This window comes from Manduca sexta, chromosome 18 (genome assembly GCF_014839805.1).
Source record: "Manduca sexta isolate Smith_Timp_Sample1 chromosome 18, JHU_Msex_v1.0, whole genome shotgun sequence".
Classification (NCBI taxonomy): domain Eukaryota; kingdom Metazoa; phylum Arthropoda; class Insecta; order Lepidoptera; family Sphingidae; genus Manduca; species Manduca sexta.
The window spans coordinates 4,333,758-4,357,996 of NC_051132.1; the positions used below are offsets into that span (position 1 = coordinate 4,333,758).

General features: G+C 35.4%; 1 protein-coding gene and 1 long non-coding RNA gene across 8 annotated transcripts; one reads left to right on the forward strand and one right to left on the reverse strand.

The window, feature by feature from the left end:
* Positions 1–21: 21 nt before the first annotated feature.
* On the reverse strand, positions 22–24,236 carry LOC115442843 (protein polybromo-1). Of its 7 annotated transcripts, none has more exons than XM_030168024.2 (33): positions 23,937–24,236; positions 23,517–23,666; positions 22,700–22,871; positions 21,076–21,206; positions 20,677–20,931; positions 20,318–20,482; positions 20,009–20,114; positions 19,578–19,809; positions 16,687–16,802; positions 15,803–16,053; positions 15,329–15,605; positions 13,784–14,048; positions 13,388–13,486; positions 12,656–12,817; positions 12,092–12,298; positions 11,657–11,836; positions 11,019–11,167; positions 10,336–10,454; positions 9,533–9,646; positions 8,045–8,211; positions 7,706–7,772; positions 7,515–7,620; positions 6,630–6,763; positions 6,254–6,373; positions 6,014–6,137; positions 5,536–5,730; positions 4,373–4,512; positions 3,640–3,742; positions 3,263–3,304; positions 2,487–2,670; positions 2,001–2,074; positions 687–867; positions 22–363 (listed from the first exon to the last, which is right to left on the reverse strand). In XM_030168024.2, the coding sequence occupies exons 1-33, from the start codon at positions 24,054–24,056 to the stop codon at positions 69–71; spliced, it is 5,202 nt and encodes a 1,733-aa protein (XP_030023884.1). In that variant the 5' UTR covers positions 24,057–24,236; the 3' UTR covers positions 22–68. The 7 variants fall into 7 exon arrangements, with proteins under 7 accessions (XP_030023884.1, XP_030023880.1, XP_030023882.1 ...); XM_030168020.2 differs by having other exon boundaries at positions 1,974–2,074; XM_030168022.2 differs by having other exon boundaries at positions 15,320–15,605.
* On the forward strand, positions 17,257–19,430 carry LOC115442849. The gene is made up of 2 exons (XR_003938560.2): positions 17,257–17,415; positions 17,953–19,430. It is a non-coding gene; the product is annotated as an uncharacterized LOC115442849 (long non-coding RNA).
* Positions 24,237–24,239: the final 3 nt, after the last annotated feature.

Sequence of the window (24,239 nt, forward strand, 5' to 3'; positions counted from 1 at the left end):
TTCACACAATAAAACACTTTCTAGTCTAATACAGAAATATTTATTTAAAAATATATCAATAAACATTTTTATATTCCGCTAACATGTAAGTTCTTGTGCAGGCACAAGGCATCTTTCATCATAAAGTCGCGAAGGGCGCACAGCCCTTTTAGTATTTTTTGATTCTGTTCCATTTTTTGTATATCTGTCTCTGAGAGACTCTTGTCTTGAGCCAAGTACCCATTCACAGCTTCTTCTGTCATCCAGTGCGTAGGAAGCTTCTGCATGTTAAATTGTGCTGGATCTGGATTGATTGGCATTGGTGTAAGCGACTTTTCCCATGGTGTAATATACTTTTGTTCTGAATGCAGACCTTCAATATATCTGTAAATGAAAACACAATTGATTCCGTGTTTTTTCTTTTTGACAAAATAAAAAGAAATTGATTATATTGGACGATAATATTACAAATGAAAAATATTTCCTTGTCAAGACCTTTTATCATAAATAATTATTTATTTCCTTTATGGTATATCACAATAACAACAATACAATTTATATATCTAGAATAATGAAATTATAAATAGGGTCAGAATTTAAGGTAAAGATAAATAATGCAATGTGAACTTTAACTTAAATTTTATGTACATCTTATATTGATTTGTCTGAATAAAGGGCTTCATTCATTCATTCAATGCAATGGTTACCTGATATAAGCATCAGAGTGCACAACCCTAAGCGCGCGCGGCGGCGCCGCCACGAACAGCGGGTCCAGCCCCGAGCGAGCCGCCGCGCCGCCCGCGCCCGCGCCCGCGCCCAGCGACCCGCCCTCGCCCGCGCCCGGCGACGGAGAGTTACGCGCCATCGGCGACATGCCCGACACTGATGCTGCAATTATAAACTCTATTGCACAACCACCTATCGAGTAGGATTGAAAAATATGTGGCCCTTCGAAGCTTTGAAAAATTTAACTCATTTTATTTGTCTACCTAAGACCTAAGTTAGGAGACAGTCGAGACTATGCCACAGTAAAATCAAATAATTGTAATGACTTCGTATCGATGCTACACAACCACTTTACACATTCTTTTAATAACAGTACATAATATTAGGAAGATTATATTATAGACACACACAAGTTAAAATGATAAATTTATTAATCCAGGCCAAATTAATACCAGAGAAGATAAGTGTAAGGATTAGAAAGTTTCTCAATAAGGGATTAGTTACATGTTAATTTTGTCCTACAGAAAATAGAAAGACAACTGAAGTTAAAGACTATTAGAACACAACCCTTCACAAATTCCAGGAAAATCGCCAGGCAACGGTTTAATGAAACATTATTTTGGGTTCCCAATATTTAAAGAGTTATGGACAACAGGTTTCAAATAGTGAAAACTTACTAATAGTATATTAATAGTACAATATAAAATATGACAGAGCAGTCACTCAGCGCGCGACTTCCGTCTGCAGTTTAACGAAACCTTAACATAGGAAGTAATTTATTTTCTTCTATCAACTACATAGATCGTAAAAATCTTAAACATTGGGAACCCAGTATACAGGGTCATTTTGACATCGTGTTATTCAGTAAAACCACATACTTGTCTTCTTGAAAATAACACTTTACAATAAGTTACTCGAACTGTAGGAGTAAAATATAATGTGAAAGTTTCGAAAAAATAAATATTCATAAACAGTAATATTACTTTTACGACCCTAATGCCTCTACTAGGGCTCTTAAGAGAATTCGTCGCAGAGGCAACATCACATTTTCCGTCAGAAATACACTCTGAATTCGCACTAACTATAAAATGTTAAAAAAGTCAGAAGTGAAACTAAGATTTTTGGTGAACAAATTCATTATTCATGGATGATTCTTGATCCAAAGTTAGCAGAGGTGAAGACGTGATTTCAATTATTAACCAAATGTCAAAATAACCCCGTATAATAATAAAGCTCCGAACAGCAGGTTAGTTGAACGGCATGCAAACCTTGGCTATTACTACTGCTATTTGTACCTCCTGGTGACATCACGCCGCTGCGCACCGCCGTCGGCATCTTCGGCGGCTTCTTTGACGATGGGATGAAATTCCTAATGCGCAAAACGTGTCTTGATAAAACAGTACTGGATTAGACGGAGGAACTTTTCTACATCTAAATTGACAAAATGAAACTTAAAAGCTGCGCCCGCCGCTAGCCTAAGAAGCTTCACAGCCTTTTTAACTATCATTTGAGATATGGAAGTGGGCGTGGGCATAGATAATTGCAGCTGAAATGTGTTTATAGTTAATAAACAAACACATTTCAACTGCAAATAACAGTTAATACTGTTACGAGTCCTTTAGGTATTTCTTGACGATAAAGAACAAATATAAAGTGGCTTTAAATTTAAAGCCATACAGTTATAATAAGTTACTCAACATTTAGATACACAAAGAAAAAGAATTAAAGATATTAATGTTATTAAATATGTGTAACGTCGGAGCCTGTGTGTGTGCGTGTACCTGGATCGTTCGTGCACGAGCATGAGCTTGCCGTTGCCCTTGTTGACGTGCAGGTCGCGCACGTGGCGCAGCAGGCGCGGCAGGTTGGGGAAGGGCGCCTGTCCCTTGCGCACGCGCGCGCAGCTGCGCCACAGGCACGCGTACTCGCTGAAGGCGCCGCGGTAGTGCTGCTGCACGTGCCCCGCTACCCCGCCACATGTAATGCGCAACGAACGACTTTACACCACCTGACTCGGCAGCGAGAGGCGACCACCATACACATTAATTATAGCAGAGAATTATAGCATTCAAACTATTATAATATGTGTAAATTGAAACTAGCATTAATATAGAATAGAACTAGCTTTTAATTTTTTTCTTTCATTTTAATATATGTAGATTCTGATATTGACATGCTGTAGCAAGTTTTGTTTTTAATCGATTGTTCCGGAATATCTTTGATAGTATACGTAACTATATTTTTACTAAAACAAATACGTTTTCTTTTAACCTTGATCTTTTTAAATACATTGCATCCTATACTCTACTACGGGGCTATTCGCTACAATATCAAGTTACGATACGGCATTACAGACTATTTCGACGTCACATATATTATTTAATATTTTTACGTAATCCGGCAAATAACCAAATGAGCTATCGAATATTGATTTCTACCAACAAAATATATAATTTCTAACGACCCATATCGAAGTGCAACATTTCATTACTTAACATTGCTAGACTTACACATAAGACTAGCTACAAGATACATTTAATTCAGGAATCATACTCACGTTCCAGCTTGGGTTTCTTTGTTTCAATATAAGTCCCGATCACTGGCAGCGTTAAAATGGGGAAAGTTAGTTAATGTCAAAGAAATTAATGAGTTCGTAGAATGGAAAATAGTGGTCCTTTTAAAATATTTTTCTTTCTGTAGCTAAGGAGTGAATTGCTTTTGCAAGTTTTAGTATATAAGTAACTTAAGCAACTAAGCAATAATTATAATTAACTGATATAAACAACTTAAGTTGGTAAGAGTAACGAACATCGTTATTTATCGCAATTTACAGCTTACGTACAAGTTACGTTAGTGACTTGCGTAAGTAAAACTTACAAAAGTAACTCCTGGCTAATAACCTATGTAATAATAATATAATATGAAGATAGTTACTATTGCCCCCGTCTCCTATGCAGTGCTCCATGCAGTCTGCCAGATCTTCGAACTGGTAATCACACGTGTCCCACGCGCATTCATACGTCATCTCCATGGGAGTCTGTCAACAACATATGCAATAAATAAATATGTTAGTCTGTGTAATCGTTCATGTTAAACACAGTTAAATGGCAAAGTAACACTGTAAAGTGGTACAGCATAAGACTATTTCAATCGACAAAAATTATGTTTGACATTAACCATACCCAAATGTATATTTCAAGGGATTGTTGTACTATTCTAAGAATATTCTTGTTGACTCATGTAATTTGGGTACTTATAAATCGACACAGTTTGCTTAAAACACTGGCTTACAAATGAACCCTGTTTAGACTAAAATTATTTTTGTATTACTGATCTCAAGAAGGTACTCAGTGCCAATAATTAAATCATTGAACATACAAGCAAGAACATTGAGCCTAATAAAAAAATGATATTTTTTCATCATTGTTAAAGTATACATTATTATACTCCACATAAATCGTGAGTGTTCTTCTTAGTCGAATTTTATCTCCTAGCACCCTGTATCGATATACAGATTGATACTCGAGTTCGGAAATTATTCGTATCCTTTTACGCTAATATGGCTTTCCAGTGCTGAACCTCCCCAGTCGCTGAGGTAAAAGATATTTTACAAATATAATATAGCCTCGATCCCCGTTTAGTAATTCCTATGCCCCCGGGTACTAACGTGGTGCGCGAGGTCGCGCATCTCGTCGGCGAGGCGCGCGGAGGTCTCCTCGTTGCAGCGCGCGGCGCGCTCCTCCCAGCTCTGCTTGGTGGCGGCGGGGAGCGAGCGCCACTCGTTGCCGACGATGCGCGAGATCTCGCCTGCCGACAACACTACCACGTCACCGCCCGTTTATACACCTACCTTACCGCCGCGACACAATAACTTTCTTGGCTCTTTCTCTTTCTCTGCTCCGGGATAGCGTGAATTACAACAGAGAGTTTTAGAGAAGTGAAATGGTTAATTTATATATGTATGGGGATGGAACCAATTTGTATTCCGGTTTAATACAATTACAATCAGTAATTAAGACAACAATTCTGTCTTCCACATGCTTGTATTTTTTTACATGAGATAACTATATTTTTGGTTTTAGTAACAGATATTGTCCTTACATTGTTGCGTCGAGTATTCTATACTAAATATGCGAGAATTAAATTTAGATAAATATGATAAATTAAATTATGTAATTTTCATGCTCTATATTATATTTAATTGGTTCCATCGCCCATAAATAAAAATGAGATGATAGCCCAATATAATACATCGATGTTGTAATAGTAGGTCATACTTAGACTCGGACCCTTGTTGTTTTTAAGCCAATATATTACGTCATAGTAACTAAGATACTAACTAACCATTACTACTAGATATACTGTCACTTTAAAATGATTAAAGTTATTTTTAGAACTTGTGTTATGTTGCCCTAAACATACTATTAGGGTGATAACTATTTGATCAGGATACTTAACCCTTAATTATTTATTGTATCTAATAATTGATTACAATTTAAAAATAAGACTTGCATTATAGTCTGCTAGTTGCAAAAGGTCCATGTAATCTGAACCATTAACTAAGTTTAAACTACGAGGTAATGACAGCAACATATTAAACATGAAAACTATTGCGTTTACACTAACGGGGATATTTCAATAATTTTATTCACATACGACTCACTGCTAATTTTACTAGCTTCAAAGATTACAAAAGTCAGCTTGACGTGACTGTTTGGAAGGTAATTCTTTTAGGGGTACATTTTCAGGTTTTCTTGTTAATCACACCGCTATAATGAAATACGTAGTACCCATATAACTTAATGAAAAGAATACTTCATAAAAACTCACCGAATGTAGCCTCAGGGTTGTTGGCGATGATAGCCTTGCGCACTTCGCTGGAGTACAGGATGTAGCCGGTGACGATCTTCTGCTTCTGTTCCTTCTTCTTCTTGCCGGTGGCGGGCGTGGCGGACGTCTGGCTGCTGGACCGCTCCTGGCTCGGCGTCGCGGACATCGACGGGTTGTACGGGTTGCTGTTGCCGCCTGAGGTTTGTGAGGCAATGTGGTTGGTGATATAAAAGTTATGTAAAAAACAGCTCATATATCTAACTGACTTAGCAGCAATTTCATACATTTTGACTTTACGTCAGCAGAGAAAATCCCAGGCCGCTAAATATTACCTTGAATAATATATTAAATGTTGTTTCAAAAAAAAATCGAATAATGGTCCTTCAAATATAAACTCGCATGTTTAAGTTATGTTGCTTAAAAATGAATGTGGTATTACTTATATTGACTAAATCGTATTATAGTTTTAATCTCATACCTGCAGAGAGCGGTGTCGCCGGCGATGCAAGTGACGAGTCGTCGAGAGAATTCTCCAGTAACATTTCTACATCTTGGCTCCCGATCGTCGTGTTGATGAGATTCGTGAATTGGGGCTTGGAATCCTTCAAAAATATATTTTTTTTTCATATTATTATAATATTATTATACATATTATTTTTGTACCCATTTGAATAAATTATCAAAATTCTCAATAATGTTCAGGCAATATGTGACTTACCATGGAATCCATGTTGACATTAGGATTAAATGGCTTCTGCGCAAACGCTGCGGACGTAGACAGCACTTCTTGTGACGTGGCGAGAGCCGGGGGTCCCAGCGGCTTCGGGAAGAAGTATATCTAAAAGAATACCAGAAAAAAAAATATGAATTATAATGGACAAATTTGGGAATTAAAATTAAAAGTATCTATATAAAAATAGAAATGAAACTCTAATTATATAGTCTTTTGTTATATCGGAAGTTAGTTTCCTCGACCGATCTGTACTCTCTTTATTATTTATTCTTTGAAAATAGATGTCACGTTAAGCGTCTTCAGCTTGATGAAATAAAAGTTTGAATAATACCATAAAGTTAAAAAGTCCTTAAAATCTTACCTCATCGACAGTGACGTCTTTGGTGTGTTCGAATTTCCGCAGGCCGGACTTGAGTTTCCGTGCGACGCGGTTGGACTCGTCGTAGATGCTCTCGCACACGTACACATCGCCCTCCGAGATTTCTGTCGGACGACCTAATAGGCAAAATATGTTTATCATATCTTTTCTGGAGTAGTATTGTATCTGTGGCGGGACAGTTAGTGCATATACCGCCATCTTGTCAACATCGCAGGAACTGCAAGAGGATCGATGCAGTGACGCAACTACAGTGATATCACACAGCAATCACGATAGATGGCGACGTCAATCCTGAATCACACTTGCACAATTTGAGCGACGCGTTGCATATATACCACCTCCGAATAGGAACTGTCGGAGGGGCCGCGGCCGGTCAGGCGCAACATCTGCCTGACTGGAAATCTTCCCCTTCCATAGAGGAACGCAACCATCTGTTCCTCTACAGCGGCAATTAACAATTACGCCGCTACATATCTTACGTGATATCCTTTAAGGTGACTTCAAAGCAGCTGATAAATACAGACGTCATAGGGATGATTACCCTCGTCAGTTGAAACAATTCGCTGGCTATTACATGGTTCTATGTTAATTTTTACTGATATTGCAAAAATATGATTGAATATTTTTATAGTGGTATAATTAAAAAAGACAATAAGGGTTGCGTTCCCCTTTATTTATCCTACGGGATTATTGATTTTTTTTTTCTGAAAAATTTTAGTCTTGTGATATACGTATATACATTCAATTTGCACATTAAATATAAAATAGAACCTTGTAAAAGTGGGCCAGCGAATAATTTCGTTCTTCCGTTTCGTTACACAAATATTTAAATTAATAACTACACAGTTTTTTCAAGGTATTACTCACATTTCAAGTAATCGTCGTAGTCCAAAACGGAGCACTTGCCGACAATGCCGACGAGCGGGCTTGTGTCGTGCATGGTCGTCAACAGAACCTCTTGCTTGTAAAATGGCTGGAATGAACATTTTCTTGTAAATATTTAACACCTACTTCACACACTGTAGGCTTGTATACAAGTAAATGAAGCAATATCTTACTTTGTTAATGATATTCGCCACTTCAGACGGGAACACTAAGAACGGTCCTCGGAAATAACATTTGTTGCTGCAAAAAAGAAATATACTATTAAATTGTACATTTTTTAATATAGTACAAGAAATAAATTAAATGCAGCCAGACTTAGGTCTCTAATAGAGAGCTAGGCCCCGTAGCTGATACTACATCACATTTTTAGTTCAGTCATTCCACTTGACTTTTCAGTTTCACAGCATTTCGTCACCATCTTACATTACGTACTTAAATTACTTACATAGACAACTCTATCTACTGATAGAGTACTATATAAATAAATAAAACTGCTCAACAACGTCACTCACTCGCCGGTCTCCCAGATGGTGTCGACCTGCGCGATGACCTGCTTGCCGCCGTCGGTGACCACGTACACGTAGTCGCCGGTCTTGATCACGCCCGAACACACCGTGTTGTACTGCTCGTAGTACGTGTTCTCGTCGTCCGTGCCCAGAGGGTTGTACATCACCACGTCCTGATGAAATGTTCATTGATTAATGTGCTTATTTATACGTATAACACAGGTTCTCCTAGCATAGGTATCAGCAGATCATTTTCTTATTGTGATTAATTTAATGCAATGAACTACTTTGTAACATTTGTACACCAACTGAGTTTTGTAACATTTAACATTTGTCTATTTTTTAATACAAATACATTTATTATTATTTTTTACAGGAAACAAAGAATTTAAGAGTTCTATAGCGTGTGATGTTCCGGCTTGGATAACAAGTTGACAACATCTGTCGCCGATACACTCGAGGTTTGTAAAGCGCCCACGCAATGTCTATACTACGCAGTTGTCAAGCAAACGTCCATAACTTGGTTCAACAATACTATACGATTTAATTATAAATGTCAGCCTTTAACTGTAAGGGCCCTATTTTCTGCTTTGTCTATTATAATGAATATATCTTTTAGGACATATAATGAAAGTAATTGCCTTATTTGGTACATTGTTTGATTGCAAAAAGCAGTGGATTTCCACACTAAAATTCTTTTAACACTCATACCTATAGCACATAAAGCAAATGCAATACACACATAATTTTTCTTTTCGACAATCAAAAGCCAATTTTAAATTTTGAAGCCACAAATTTATAGAAAATAAAAACATATTTATAAGCGCATGTTACATATACTACACGGACTAATAAAACTGAATTGGACTGGTACCTTGATCTGATATCCAGAATAAGCATAAATCAAATGTATAACATTATAAAGTCTTTGTGTTATAATATATTGCCAACTTAATTATTAGGATTTGTAAGTTTATAACGTAAGTATTAGGAAGTGCAACAATAAATTTTCTCTCATGATTTAATGTTTTATAGCACTATTCGCACTTTATGTGTTCCTAACATTTCAAATTTTTAACCGGTTAAGTTTGAGAACTATCATTTGGACAACATTAAGAAAAACTTTCCGGAGTTACGAATTCTAACAAATTAAGTCGGCAATTCAGATTTGTTATCTTATTTCTTACTTATATTATGAATGCAAACATTTTTGAAAATGTTTGTAAGTTTATTAGAAGTAATCTTAGAAATAGCTGAACGGATTTGGATGTAAATTTTATTCACATAGACCATTTCCTGGATTAACACATAGGTATACTCTGTATCCCAGAAATGCCTTTTTTAAATTAATCAATTTTTTCAAATAGATGGCGCCGGTGTCGAACAGATAACGCAATGGATTGCCACAATTTAGTGCTATAGTGAAAAGGCTTGGGAAAGGCTTTACACGCAGGCGCAGCCGCAAGAAACACCTAGTATTAGTATAATGCTTACCGGTCTTTCCTTCTCTTGTACATTCTCTAATACCTCCAGCTCGGCGAGTTCGTCCTTGTGTTTCTCGACGCGTTCGCGGAACACCGACACCGTCCTGCTTGGCTCTAAAGGTACCTATACAACATTACAAAATCTTACATCGCCACCGTTGAAAGGTATAGAAAGACGTACACTTAGTGCACTAATGGTTTCTTTACCTTATATCTATCATAAACAAAAAACAATCCCAATGTAGGAGCTTTACTATAAATAGGCTAATAAAACGATCATAAGTTTCTTCACAGTATTGTATACAGTATGAGAGGTTAGTCAAAGAACTGGTTAAAGTGATGTATTTAGTCTTCCATTCTCATACCAATATAAAATAATATATGACATTATTTTGTACTGGAATTTTAGCATCTAGATATTTTTGCCTTTCTAAGTGAGATTTGAAGTAGAAAGGCAAAACAGATAATACTTAAATATCATATTATGTAGTATATAAAGTTATATTCCCGTGACACACCGTAATGTCATGTAGCTGTCATGTTTGCCGGCAAACATTCCGATGCTATATGGGTTAATAAGCGATAAGATAAGTCAAACAAGTAGGTAGCACACGGGTACTACACGTTGGGAGCCAAATTTTGTTTACTCTATCATATATCGATATTTTTTATTAGTTACATGCAAGCATAAACTGCCGTATGTTTAAATAGGTCCATCGATTAAAAGTACATACTATATAGCATTGAAAACTCATAAATATATTTTTTGTTTACTAGCCATTGGGTTTTAAAGTAATAAACATAAGATCTTACTTCTCTGGGCACTACAAGGACCTCTTTCTCAGGACCTTCCCAAGCTCTAATTTTCTTGAACCAGCGATGCTTGGTACTGTACCGACTCTCACACACATACACATCTTTGTCTGTAAAACCTGCAATGTAATATACCTGTGCTGAAGTACAGATTCGCCAAGTATAAGTATACCAGCAAGGGCCGACTACTCTAGATGTGATGTTAAGAGCATAGTCCAAATATTATGTCCAACGAGACACATTGCACGCCAACATGACTACTACAATGCCTGACCGTGTTTAGTGAATACACGAAATATTCGAAACTAGCTTTTGTCAGCGGCTGCGCACGCGTGAATAAGTTTTTCCAGGATATAAATAGCCTATAGCACTCAGGAGTAATGTTTCATAAGTGAAATATAAAAAAAATAAGTCGGTATAGTAGTTCTTGGGATTAGCGCGTTTAAACAAACTCTTCAGCTTTATATACTAGTAAACGTTTTAACATGACGTATCGGTTGTCTCTATCTTGCTGGATAGTCATAGTCAGGTAGGTACAAAATAAAACTATTGCGTGCTTACCGGAAGGAATATACATTATCTGGTGACTTTCTTTAAAGACATACACTATAACCATGCTTACAATTAAACAACTATAACCTGTTTTTGTAAAAAAGAATTCTAGACGAATATACGCTGCTCACCCTCAGGGCGGAATTTGAAATACTCCTTGACGTTCATGACGTGGCATGGGCCGACGACCCTGTCCAGCGGCACGGGGCGGTACACGTCCGTCTTGAACACCTCCTGCTGCAGGAACTTGCGCGTGCGGATGTGGAATGTCTCTTGTGGTCTGTTAAAGGTGTATAATAAGGTATGGGCTTAATGGTTTTTGTGTACGTGAATGTTAGACATCGAAATAAAACTAGTTTTTTGATTGCGGTTTTTTGCAGTCTTTATGTCAGCCCTGTGGCCATGGAGGCTGTAGTCTCCGAAAAGACGGAGGAAAATAAAATACAAAAAACTACAATAAAATCCAAAAATAAATTTTATTTCAATGTGAAATGTGTGACTATTGCCATATTGTTTTCTAGTTAAACTGTTAACATTTCGTAAGGCCACACCTCCGCGAAAGATTAACAGAGGCGCAGTTATGCACGTATTCACAATTTTTTCCATACGTCCCGTGAAGTTAATACCAAACAGCCCGGTATATTTTCCAAACCAGATACATAGGTTATTGTTATCCGCCCTGAATATCGAATGCAGATACGATTCACAACCCAAATGCACATACACTATCTATGAATCAATTGTTTTTTTTTTGTTATATTGAACTTACCTAAAGTAAACATTGCAGTAAAGCATGGGCACGCCTTCGTTGTTGGTCCATAGCCGCTCCACTTGCACGATGGTGGGGTCCTTGTTTCCCTTCTCCGGCTGGATGTACAGGAAGTCGCCCTTGCTGTACTGCGTCTGTAGCGGCGCCTCGCCTGACGGTATTGAGTCGTCGGTGCTTGATCTGCAATTTTCATTTATAACAACCATTTGACAGGCCAAAATAAAAAATACTCACAGCTGATGATGGTTAACGGTGCACTTCGTAGGCTGTATAAACTTAGATAGCATGAAAAAAGCAAATATAAAAATAAAACCATAATTAAGCTTGTTATATAAAGATATAAAACATATGGATTAAATTGATTGATACTGAGATCTTCTATCGACCTGCGTGATTTGATACCTACACCCTGTTACACCCAGTGTATTCATTTACCTGGTCTCGTCCTCGTCCTCATTCTCCTGCAGTAGTTTGCATTGCTTTATCAACTCCACGCTTGTTGACATCGTGTCGCGTGTAAACGTCAATGCTGGGGACTGTAGCGTGCCACGACATAGTAAATCTCTTTGCTCGATGTAATAGGATTGTAATTCTACAGAATCTTCGAAGATTTGACTGTCCGTGCGGGAGAGGCGACGAGCTCTAGAAATGAATCGTAAATTGTAATACAAATATTACGTTTATTTTTATTCAATTATCAGTATAGTTTTAGAACTTATGGTAATACATTGTTTTTATAGCATGACAGTATTCTCATAGGAGGAGGGAAAGACAAATCTTTCTTATACAGCATCTATCGTAAATCTACATGACAACCGTTAAGTTATGAGCAGCGCCATAGCTGTTGTTTTCGAAGATCATAAGTTGTAAAATATAGAATAGACAAAGTGACTAAAAAAGCTGAATATAAATAGTTCATCCATTGCCAATCTCATTCCAAGATATGGTACGTACTAGGTAGCAAATTATCTTTAAGCGCCTCACTACCCTAGTACTCACCTCTCAAAAACAGCAAACATGTCCTGTTGGAAGTGGTCCAGCCGCTTGTAGAGTCCCTTGTCGAGCCTGCGCTTGACGAGGTCGAGTGAGATGGCGCGCACCTTGTCGCCGCTCGCCGACTCGTCGTGTTCCGGCAACTCCGCCATGCTGTCTGAGTAACATCTGTAATAATATTATAAATATAAAGATTAAGGGAAATATTGTGGTAAGATACAATTATTAAGTAGAGGTTAATAAATTAATACATATGAATACTAGTGGAAACGTAAATTATTTTACTTTTTTTCTTATGATTTTCGATTTTTTTATACATAACAAATATTATACCGACATACAATTTCAAGTTAACACATAAAATATTGCCTTTTAGACTGTTCACTGTTGCCGCTTATAAAAACGTTACTTAGAATCAATATCAATAATGCAAAATGAATCATGGTATTTAAAAAAAATGTTATTGGATTTAATCCCATATACTCGGAATACTATTATTTTACGCTGCCTTATTATTTTCATAGTACCGGGTAATGACCTTCACTTAACTTCGCATTTCTTGGAAGTATAATAATTAACTTACGAGCTTTTGACATCGAGAACAATAGACGGTAATTACAGGGGATTATATTTTATAATCTACTAATTATTTTCTAAGAAAACTCACGCTACACAAAAGCGATAATAATTTTATAATCTTCTTATTTAAACTACATAGTATAACAAAAACCTGTTTACCTGCCCTCTTCGTCCTGATGGTTGTAAACAGTGGTGAATAAGTTAAGCAGTAACTCTTGTATCGCTGCCGGTACGTCGGGTATGGCCTCGTCGTCTTCCCTACAAATGTAAAATAATATAGACCAACCAAATAGGAGTAAATATTGCGCTTATCCTTAAAAAAAAGTTCTACTCATTTTAAAAAATAAAGTACATAAAATAATAAAATATGGCTTTAAATTTGCTAATTACTTGAATACAAACAATAAGAAATTTTTGGTAAATTGCGTTGACCATATTCAATATTATGATGCACAAGTAAAATAAACGATAAGGCTAAATTAATGCATGTTGAATTTGTATATCAAACTGATTTAATAAATACCTCTTTTTGACACACTCTGTATACAAACTTACCTCAACAGCTGTTTAGTCTGTAGGCACACTCGTTGCAACGTCAGGGCGTCTTTATATATCTGAGAATCGGGCTCGTTGTATTTACAAGCGTTGTCGAACATCAGTATGAAGTCAGAGGCCAATTCATTCACCGAATTGTACACATTATTCTTCAGTTTGTGAGCGATCTTCTCCATATCAATTGGGTTCTTTATCAGCTCGTAATAGTCCGGATATTCCGTCTTGCTTGGCAGTTTCATAAATATTAGTGCCAGTTGTCTGTTTGCTGTAAAAAAAATATACTTTAGTGTATTTGACAAATATTGAACATAGTCGCCACGTTGGTCTAGTGGGAGTATATATGTTCGGACCACAAAGTCCTGAGTTTGTATTCCATGATATGCAACACTTTTTATATCGGTTCTAGGTTGAGGGGATCCTTTTTCCGTACTTAGCCCGTAGCATATCGGGTCGGTTATGCGAGAGGCTATTTGCTCCTTTTTAACTCGGTTATGCCTCGATTTGTCCGTCACTGAATCATCAGAGCAATTTGACTTCGGACAGGTGACTGACTTTAAAAACTAGGCGAAATATTTGTCGCAATATGTATATTGAATATAAAGTTTTTCATATCGAACTTAAATCATCACGTTTCATGGACTATGACCGCTACCACTAAACCAACGAGACAGATGAGACAAACATTGACCAATACATTGAAACTAACTAATCTACAGCTATAAAATTTATTCATGCTTAAAACATTTTCGTGCTTTTTTGCTAACAATAAAAGCGAAGAGTTTGGTAATGGTACTTTCAACATACTTGTAGATAATGTAAACATTTTGCTTGACATTTCAGTATGAACTCTCATAGTAAACTATCTATGGTTTCAATCTGTTTAGAATTCAATACGCTTTGTTATATACTGCACAATATTCTGATAGGAATTAACATATTTCCCAGTAATCTCATTTTAAATAATAATTATGTGTTTACGCCATCTACAATTTCTAAGTATTTTCGAAATATAATAAAGACTAAAGCTATGCGTGTTCGTTGTGCGAATTCACGTTTAAGCAAGTACTACTACACGACAATGCTCTCGGTGGCGGCTCTTTGATTAAGAATAATGCAAACTGATTTTGTCTTCCACTTTTCTGTATGACTGCGTACCATATATGTGAGTGTCATCCAAATAGAGAATAAATATAGTAATTATTGTAATGCGATAGAGGATATTATAATAATTGATGTACGATTTAACGACTTTTAGCCAATCATTTACCTGCTTGGTCATGGATGGTATTATTGACTCTTAGCAGTTGCGAAAATAGTTACAAACACTCACATTACAGTGTTGATAATTAACATGAATATTCATGCCTATTTATTGTTTCTTTATATCTTATAAGTTGTTTAGAAAAATATAACGAACATTATAATATGGCCGAGTATTGGAATGCCTCGGCTTGTACGTAAGAGCCGCCACTGAACTACACACCAAACATACTTCGATTCAACTCCACCGTAGACTTGCCGGAGTAATCAACATACATGAGTTACCTTTGGGGTCCCTGTAATCTCTGATAGCGTCATACAACGTCCTTAGCTTTTGTTCGAAGGGCGAGAGTTGTCGGGATCGCGGCGCCGCTTTGAACGTCTTTATGGGCGTTTTTCGCTCGTAATTGCTGTTCACTTCCTTTAGTTTCTCGTTCATGACCCTTTCTAGAAGGTTCGCGTCTTCGTATATCATGGAGCCTTCTTCGTTGAACTGGCGGCAGTTTGAGAACATGAGCCGGAAGTCCGACACCATCTCTTCCACTGTATTGTAGCGGTCGTTCTGTGTATGAAAATTACAATTTGAATAATATGATAAATTATATATTTTTTTTACTAAAAAAACTTGAAATAAGTACGATTTTTTTTCCAATGATGACAATGTCTATCTGACTAAAAAAAATTAAATTACCATCAATATTTTCACGAGATTCTACTTCAAGTCAAATCCAACATTTAAACCATTACTCAATAACATACCTTGATATTAGCCTCGATAGTGATCATATCTATTGGCCTCTCTATCACATTATAGTACTCTGGGTACAACTTCTTGCTCGGTTTCTCCATAAACAACAACATTGGCTGTCTGCCGTCGGAACACGTAAACTCCACCAACTGCTTAGATACGTAATGCAACTTCTTCTTCAATGGGAGATTCGATTTCGGCAAAGATGGGATAGTGACGGGCGATGGTACTGTCACCGGTATTGGGTTTATCCGTGGACGGCCTGTGATAAAAAAAACGAGGTTTTTAATCGACTATTTACTATGTGGTATTTTATTCATTTGACTGATACTAGCAGCTTATCGGATGTTTTGCGCCACAACTGCCCGTAGGACATTATAATATGTCAAGTTTTATAATGCCTAGTAAGTGTTGGCAACAAATGACTAATTCCTTTTCATTTTTTTTTTATTTACAATCAAATTTTATTTTTAAATACTTTTTATCAAAGTTCTTTTAAATCGTCACGAATTTATCTTCGCTTTAAGGTAGAAACTACCAAAGAAGAGCCGCACAAACAGAACCCTCTAAATGTGGATGCCTCCACACTGCCGTGGTAAACGCAAAAGCGGTATGTCAGGGAAACCTTATTTCGAGATTATCGAAGTTTTGTAAATATATACAAAAGTTTTACATACAAAACTATACTTTTATAGTTTTGTATGTAAAACTGAGATAGAAAAACTCTTTTAAGGTTTTTTTTTAACAAGGTACCGTTATTTAGGTAAATTCCTTAAATGGGAATTTCATTAAGCTATCTCACGACATAAAAATCAAGATTTAGATTTTTTTAGATACCGCTTTTGATCTTAGCACGGCAGCATAGATGTGTGAAATAATGTAACAGTGATATCACCTCTCGGTCTGGGTGTTTGTGCTTGCGTCTGATTCTTGACTGACGAAAGACTCTCATCGTCGCTCGATGATGACTGCACTATGTCCAATAGCTCTTGAACGCGTTGTTGCATCAATCTGAGAATAAAAAAATGTTGTGGATAGTCCGACAAAAATGGGGTCGTCCAGGTTTTATCTAATAGAGTACTTATTCTCTATTGTACCCTAATAGTGGGTTCTTAAGTTAGTATTCTAACTTCAAATATTTTAATTTCCGTGCTAATAAACAATTTAATATTTGAATGAAATTCAAGGATTTATTCCGATTTAGTAATATAATTAAGTGCATCTGCTATGTTTAGTACTAAACAGAAATATGCAACATCTGTAGCCTACACCAGTCACAAAAAAACATCGAAAACTGACTATTAGTTTGGGCTATTTAAAATACAACTCTTATTATTACAAAAAAATCCTTTATTATTATATTCTCTTGAACATAAAGCACTCACAGCCAATAGCCGGCCCCTCTCCCCCCTACCGCATCTGCTCTATTTATAGCGCTACCTAACCTTGCAACGAACATCGGTCATTCACACTCGTGTCAGTGCGCGTGCGCCTCGTCATAACCTTAGCGAGACTCGTCCGCGAAACAGTATTCATGTAATAATTGTAGTTTGAAAAATTACAAATATTTAAAAATGTTAAAAAATATTTTGGCCGGTGCATTGTATGTACAAAAATAGCTGAGGTGAGTTAATTTGTTTTTGTATTATAAAGTTATCAATGAGGCCAAGTCAACGTACACACGTGATGGTGAATCATTTTATTATGTGTACAAGATGAACATAGTTTAAGCCACTCAGGTATTACATTAGGCTCGTAGGATTACTATGAAGTTTGCATGATAGTGATGTTTTACAGATGAAGTTTATCGTGAGTAAAAGGCGTGAGTGCGTGTAAGACACTCTCGCCTTTTATCGCCGAAGGGGTAGGCAGAGGCGCAACTAGTGTATCCAGTTTTTGCCTTGTGTATTCCGTCCCATATGATAGGAAGTGAGCGTATCCCCATATGGGGCACAATTTCCAGACTCCGCGATGATACTGAGTAGAAAAACCCAATATCACCTTGCATGATCAGGGATCGAACCCGAGACCTGAGCGTGCAGTCGTACCGTAATAGCGCTAAACCGTCGAGGCAGTAATTTATATAGATTTAATAATCTTTAGAACGAATTTCCTACTTTAATAATTATTGTCAAATAATGTTATTATTGGTTTGTTGCAGAGAGAAAAGAAAGGCTGCGCAAAAGTGTAAAACCTACAAACTTTAAAATTACATAAAATTTTTGAAAGAAAAGATACTACATAGTAGATAGGTATTTAATTGCAGTGCATTAAAACTCAAGACATTGAACAAATATTTTTTTATCACAGTACTATAAGGAGAATTAATAAGTATTATTCAATATCTTTGAGAAAAATATTAAATATTTTAGCAGCTCCTTAAAAATAGTGAAAAAGTTACCAAGATTAACAACCCTTGAAAGAAAAAAAGAAGTTAACAAGCATTTTGATCCTTGGTGTCAATACGTTAAGATAAAGAAAGTCAAAGAAAAAAATTAACTTCACAAAGATGCAAGCAATAAAATGCTAAATAAGACTATCAGATTAACAACCCTTGAAAGAAAAAAAGAAGTTAACGAGCATTTTGATCCTTGGTGCCAATACGTCATAATAAAGAAAGTCAAAGAAATAAAAACGCATAAGAGATGCAAGCAATAAAATGCTAAATAAAATTATCAGATTAACAACCCTTGAAAGAAAAAAAGAAGTTAACGAGCATTTTGATCCTTGGTGCCAATACGTCATAATAAAGAAAGTAAAAGAAATAAAAAGGCATAAGAGATGCAAGCAATAAAATGCCAAATAAAATTATCAGATTAACAACCCTTGAAAGAAAAAAAGAAGTTAACGACCATTTTGATCCTTGGTGCCAATACGTCATAATAAAGAAAGTCAAAGAAAAAAAAAACGCATAAGAGATGCAAGCAATAAAATTATCAGACTAACAACCCTTGAAAGAAAAAAAGAAGTTTACGAGCATTTTGATCCTTGATGCCAATAGGTCAAGATAAAGAAAGTCAAAGAAAAACAATAAACCTCACAAAGATGCAAGCAATAAAATTCTGAATAAAATTATCAGTTTACAACCCTTGAAAGAAAAAAAGAAGTTAACAAGAATTTTGATCCTCGGTGCCAATATGTCAAGATAAACAAAAAAAACACACACACAAGATGCAAGCAATATAATGCAAAATAAAATAATCGGATTAACAACCGTCGAAAGAAATAAAGAAGTTTACAAGCATTTTGATCCTTGGCGCCAATACGTTTGGATAAAGAAAGTCAAAGAGAAAAATTAAACCTGTAAACATCAAGATCAGGCAATTCAAAGAAAAAAAAAGGAAAACAATTACTGTTGAAATATTTATTGATTTATAGTAATCTATAAAATGGTCAAACTTTACCATGTTAATACTAACAATGAACTTATGAATTCCAAATATGTGCAGATCATAGGTGTCTAAGATGCAAGCAATATAATACTTAATTAAATTAGTAAAATGCACAACCCTTGAAAGAAAAAAAGAAGTTAACAAACGTTTTAATCCTTGATATTATATTATTGTATTGGTTCATTGTAATTCATGGTTTTCTGTTTGCTTACTCGAAATCCAAATAAAATATATCAAAGACTATAAATTCTTTTTTAATTTTTTTACAGTCACTATCCTAATGATAAAACTAAATTGCTTCATTTTGAATGTATCAAGGAAATGTAGCAATTAGGCAGTGCGAAACCTGAAATGTAAGTTAATATCTATAAACCAAAAAAATCACGCAACCAACCTTTGTAATCTTACAGCATCTTTATACAATCTGGAAGCGGGTACGTTGTACTGTTTGGCGTTCTCGAACATGATGTTCATGTCGCCTGCCACTTCCGAGAGAGTACCATAGTTGCCGCGTCTTATTTTGTTCTTTATCTGGTTCAACGAAACTGGATTCTTGATTTCTTTATAGTAGTCGGGATAGGCGCGACGAGATGGAAGTTTCCAGAACGGTTCGGCCATTGGGGTTCCTGTGGAATGATTGAATTAATATAAAAACAAATTATATTGGTAAATTAAAACAAATCAAAATAAACAGAATAATATGGGCATTGTTATCTGAGTCATGATTGTATTTCATAATTCAACAATAATTCTAATTAGAACTATCAATATTGTACATTTAAAAAAAAACGTGACTTATATTTTTATGACATATGAACTACTTACCATTTGGTCCTAAATGGTTCTTGACAGTTTCAAGCAATTTCCATTGCGGTGAATCTTCATTTTCAACTTTTTCCTCATCACTTTCAGCAGCACTGTCTTCAGAATGCTGGACAACAAAAGCATCAAATTAAATTAAAAATTTCGTTCTTTTTGAGATTATCAAATTCATAATATTAATTAATCTTAAAGAAACTAATAATTACAAATGGCATTAGATAAGTAGACCGTCGTTAAATACGCGATGCGAAACTATTGCGGCTAGGCACTCAATATGCCGTTGCTGCAAATATGCAATCACTATTTGTTTACCTTGACGTCGGCGTCGTAGTCGGAGCCGGGCGGGTCCATGATGGCGAGCGCGCGCGAGCTGGGCGCGGGCCCGACGCGCGACGTGCGCTTGCTGCGGATGCGCTCCGAGGTCTTGGCGGGCCCGCGCCCGTGCTGCTCCAACTCCTGACGACGCACTTGGATTATCTGGAACAATGCCAGTATTAAACTTATCATCAATGCATTATAATATTACGGTCAAAACCCAATACATAAAATTGAAAATAATTGAGGAACTATAAATAATTATCTACACAAAATTCTTAGTTATATAGATTGAAAGATGTTATTATGCATACTGCACAACTAAAACGTGGAACAATCGGAACAATAAAAATTACCTTTTTTAAAGTTTTAGCGTCTTTATAAATCTGGCTGCCGGGTTCATTAAAGTGACACGCATTTCTGACCATCAGCAGCAGATCCTTCTCCAGCTCACCAAGGTTTGAATATTCACCGCACTGTAGCTTTTGTGCTATAATCTTCAGATCAATGGGGGAGTCTATCACGTTGAAATACTCAGGGTACCGGCGTTTGGACGGTAGGAATTGGAAGGCCGGGTATAGAGGACGCCCGTCGACGTTCGCAGTCATAACCTGAGCAAAACATCCACAGTCAAGACTCAATGGTAGTCACTTTTACTCTCACTGTACTATACAACTGGTATTGATATCCACATAGTTAAAAATTTATACTGGACATCCGAAAACCTATTGATATATATATAAAAAAATACTCACAGCACCAAAAAGTTCTTCATATATGTTATCTTCCTCATAGTTAGTAGATGTTTCGGACAAATCTTCCGCGACGTCTGATCTACGACTCGATGAGCCATTTCTGGACAGCTTTGGAGTTTTCATTTCTTCTCCTAAAGAAGAAAGATACTTTAATTTTATTGACGTCCATCTCTTCATTCTATCAGGAATACATACACCATATATGTACATAATATCAAAGAAAAGTTGATGATATATAAAGAAAATTGACTGGTATGTTACTGATTTATAATTCACAGAAAAAAAATGGGAGTAACATGGTACTGATTTACTAAGAAAAGCAGTGGCGCCCAAATCATATTCCGATAGGGCAAAATCAGTAGTCGCAATAAAACATATACCACAAAATTATTTGTATTGTATCCCACCTTATTACCATTACATAAAACTCTTATTATAAAAATTATCAAAACTTCATAAGACCTTCACCTTTTTGAATAAAATTTTGACTTGAATTCTATTTAACACTGCTACCTAATGCTAGTTTACTATTTTCATATTTTTTCTAATAAGAATTCTATATTCTTTGTTTTAGTATAGAAGTTATTGAATGGCACACAATGTACACAAATGGCCCATAATAGCATTGTTCCCAAACAAGTTTCATTAGAACTTAACTATGGGCTTTACACTGAAATTTAAAAATCAATAAATGAAATTACGAAATGTACCTGACACAAGATTATAGTAAGTAGTAAAGCAATGGAAAAATTGATGAGACCGGTTTGAATAAAATTTTAAATCAATTATAATCGTAAAATTATTTAATTATATAGCTTATCTATAGAGATTTCAAGCTCCTTATTTAAGATTTTAAAACTATAATGTGTTAAATTACAATATCAGCTGATATAGATGGTATGTAATTGGTTCCATAGCCATAAATGAGAACAATTAATCACAAAACATTGTAAACATAGAAGATGTAGGAGAAAACCAATTGAACCTTTCTGTTTGCCATTGTTTTAATAAATTTTTCTTTTATAAACATATTTTTTTGGAACAATAGATGGATTAGTGCATAAATTGATTATAGCTATCATAGATTTGCACCACAAGTAAATCATGCATCAGAGTACTTTTACAGTTTTCCACCAAATATAGTGCAATAGTGGAAAATAATAACATCTCATTGACAATATTATATACATAATTTGAGTAGCAAAAAAGATAATATACATGTTTAAGAAAGATTCTAGAACAACAGATCTGCATTGACAAAAACAAACCATATTGTGTTAGTGATAAGGAATATTTAAAATTAAAATTTTTGTGCCATGTGGACAGAAAAATAATAATATTTTGAATTAAATTGCAATAAACCAAAAAAAATGTCATGAGGTGGTATTCAATACAACTGGTATTTGATATCGACATATTATTATAGGCTACAGCTATTATTTTTTCAATCCAGAGTATTACAATAGGAAAATTTAATAATTTTATATATTTCCAGTAAATTAAGTTTGGACAGTCCACAATAGCTACTAAGAACGCTAATCTAGCATGTATGTACTACAGTACTCACTTATGCAAACAAGGTTACCCCCATTAACTGTTCTTTTTTAAATTTTGTAACACTCACCATGCTCAAGAGACTGCTTAGTTTGCAAATACAACTTCCACAGTTCATTTGCATCTTTATACTCCACTGTATCTGGCTTGTAAAATGCTTTAGCATTGTTTACAAGCAGCTCTATGTCCGTTGATAGTTCTTCTATATCTTCGTATGTGTCAGTTTTGAGTTTTTGCTGGACCTAAAAAAATAAGATGTTATATTATGGTTAGTATAGCTTTTTTATATAATTATTATCTACTTTATACTTATGATAATTAAAATTGGTGTAGATATGCAAAAAGGATCCAGCTGACAAAATGACACTTCTGAAATAGTGAAGATTGAATTTTAAATCATATTTTTGCTTTTTGATATTCTATTTCATATTTTTTTAATAGAAAATCAAATTAACATTATTTGACTCAGATATTTTTACTAATGGAAAATATAGACTTTACAGATTAAAACTCAGTGCATTTTTGATCACACTGAGGATTGGATCCTTTTTGCGTATCTACATCCAATTATAAATGAAATTACTTGTAAATAGTTATCTCAGTAATTACTGAAATGATTCTAAAAATTTTATTCACTAATAATTATAATTATTCTTATTTGTTACAAAAATTATCTGTGAGAAATGTAACATTTTGTATTGGTGTGATTATTTTATACCAGGGAAAATCATTTAATTTGGGGAGTCACATGAAACAACTGGTATCCAAATAAAGACCATATTAGTGCGTTTTGATACATTATATATAACAACTTCATTATAATGCATTACTTTAGGAGTATAGTAAATAATTAATTTTAAATACTGTGTCACAATTTATGTACTTACTCTAAGCAAATCAATTGGTTGTGATACAACTTCATAATACTGTGGCTCCTGGCGTCTTTTGGGTGCTCTGATGAAGGAGTCACACAATAGAGTACCATCTTCTTTCTTGTATGACCTGATTGTGTCATAGAGCTGTTGGCATATTTCACCCTGAAACAATAAATAACAAATCGTCAAATGGCAATAATTAATGTCATTTGAGGGTAAGTGATCTCAAATACTTATAACCTTTAAAAACACAAGAGCCTCGAATTTTATGCTTACCAATACATGACTTTTGAGTCACAAATATTTATAATTTGAGTATATTTTGCTTTATTTGCTAATTCGGCGTCATTTTAAGTCGTTTACCGGCAACAAGCAGAATTCTAAGAAAATGTTTGGTTGTACAAAAGTAATGATTAAAAAACATTTACTTACAGGATCCAACTTCTTCTTCTTTCGAGTAGATGGAGGAGGGCCAGGGTTGCTCAACTCATCACTGTCGTCGCCATCCGCTCCACGGCTTGCCACCGATGATGCTCTGCGTCTTTTGCTCATATTCGATCAACTGACTGAATCTAATTCCCTTTTTAAGCGATTAATTAACTTCTTCCTTACATATTTCAATAGGAATCTATGATTAGTGTCGGGCAAGTAAAATCAATAAAAGTTTATTTAGGCGCAAAACCAGAAATTGGATGAACAGCGAATGCGTCTCAAAATACCGTTTCATAATAAAAT

Bases quoted from the DNA above. Each gene is read 5' to 3' on its own strand.
- LOC115442843 (XM_030168019.2), bottom strand. From the start codon at position 24,056: ATGAGCAAAAGACGCAGAGCATCATCGGTGGCAAGCCGTGGAGCGGAT. The intron at 16,054-16,686 runs GTGATATCACTG...TTTTTATCACAG, and splicing joins ACAAACACCCAGACCGAGAG to GCCGTCCACGGATAAACCCA. The intron at 11,168-11,656 runs GTAAGTTCAATA...CACCTTTAACAG, and splicing joins TACTGCAATGTTTACTTTAG to ACCACAAGAGACATTCCACA.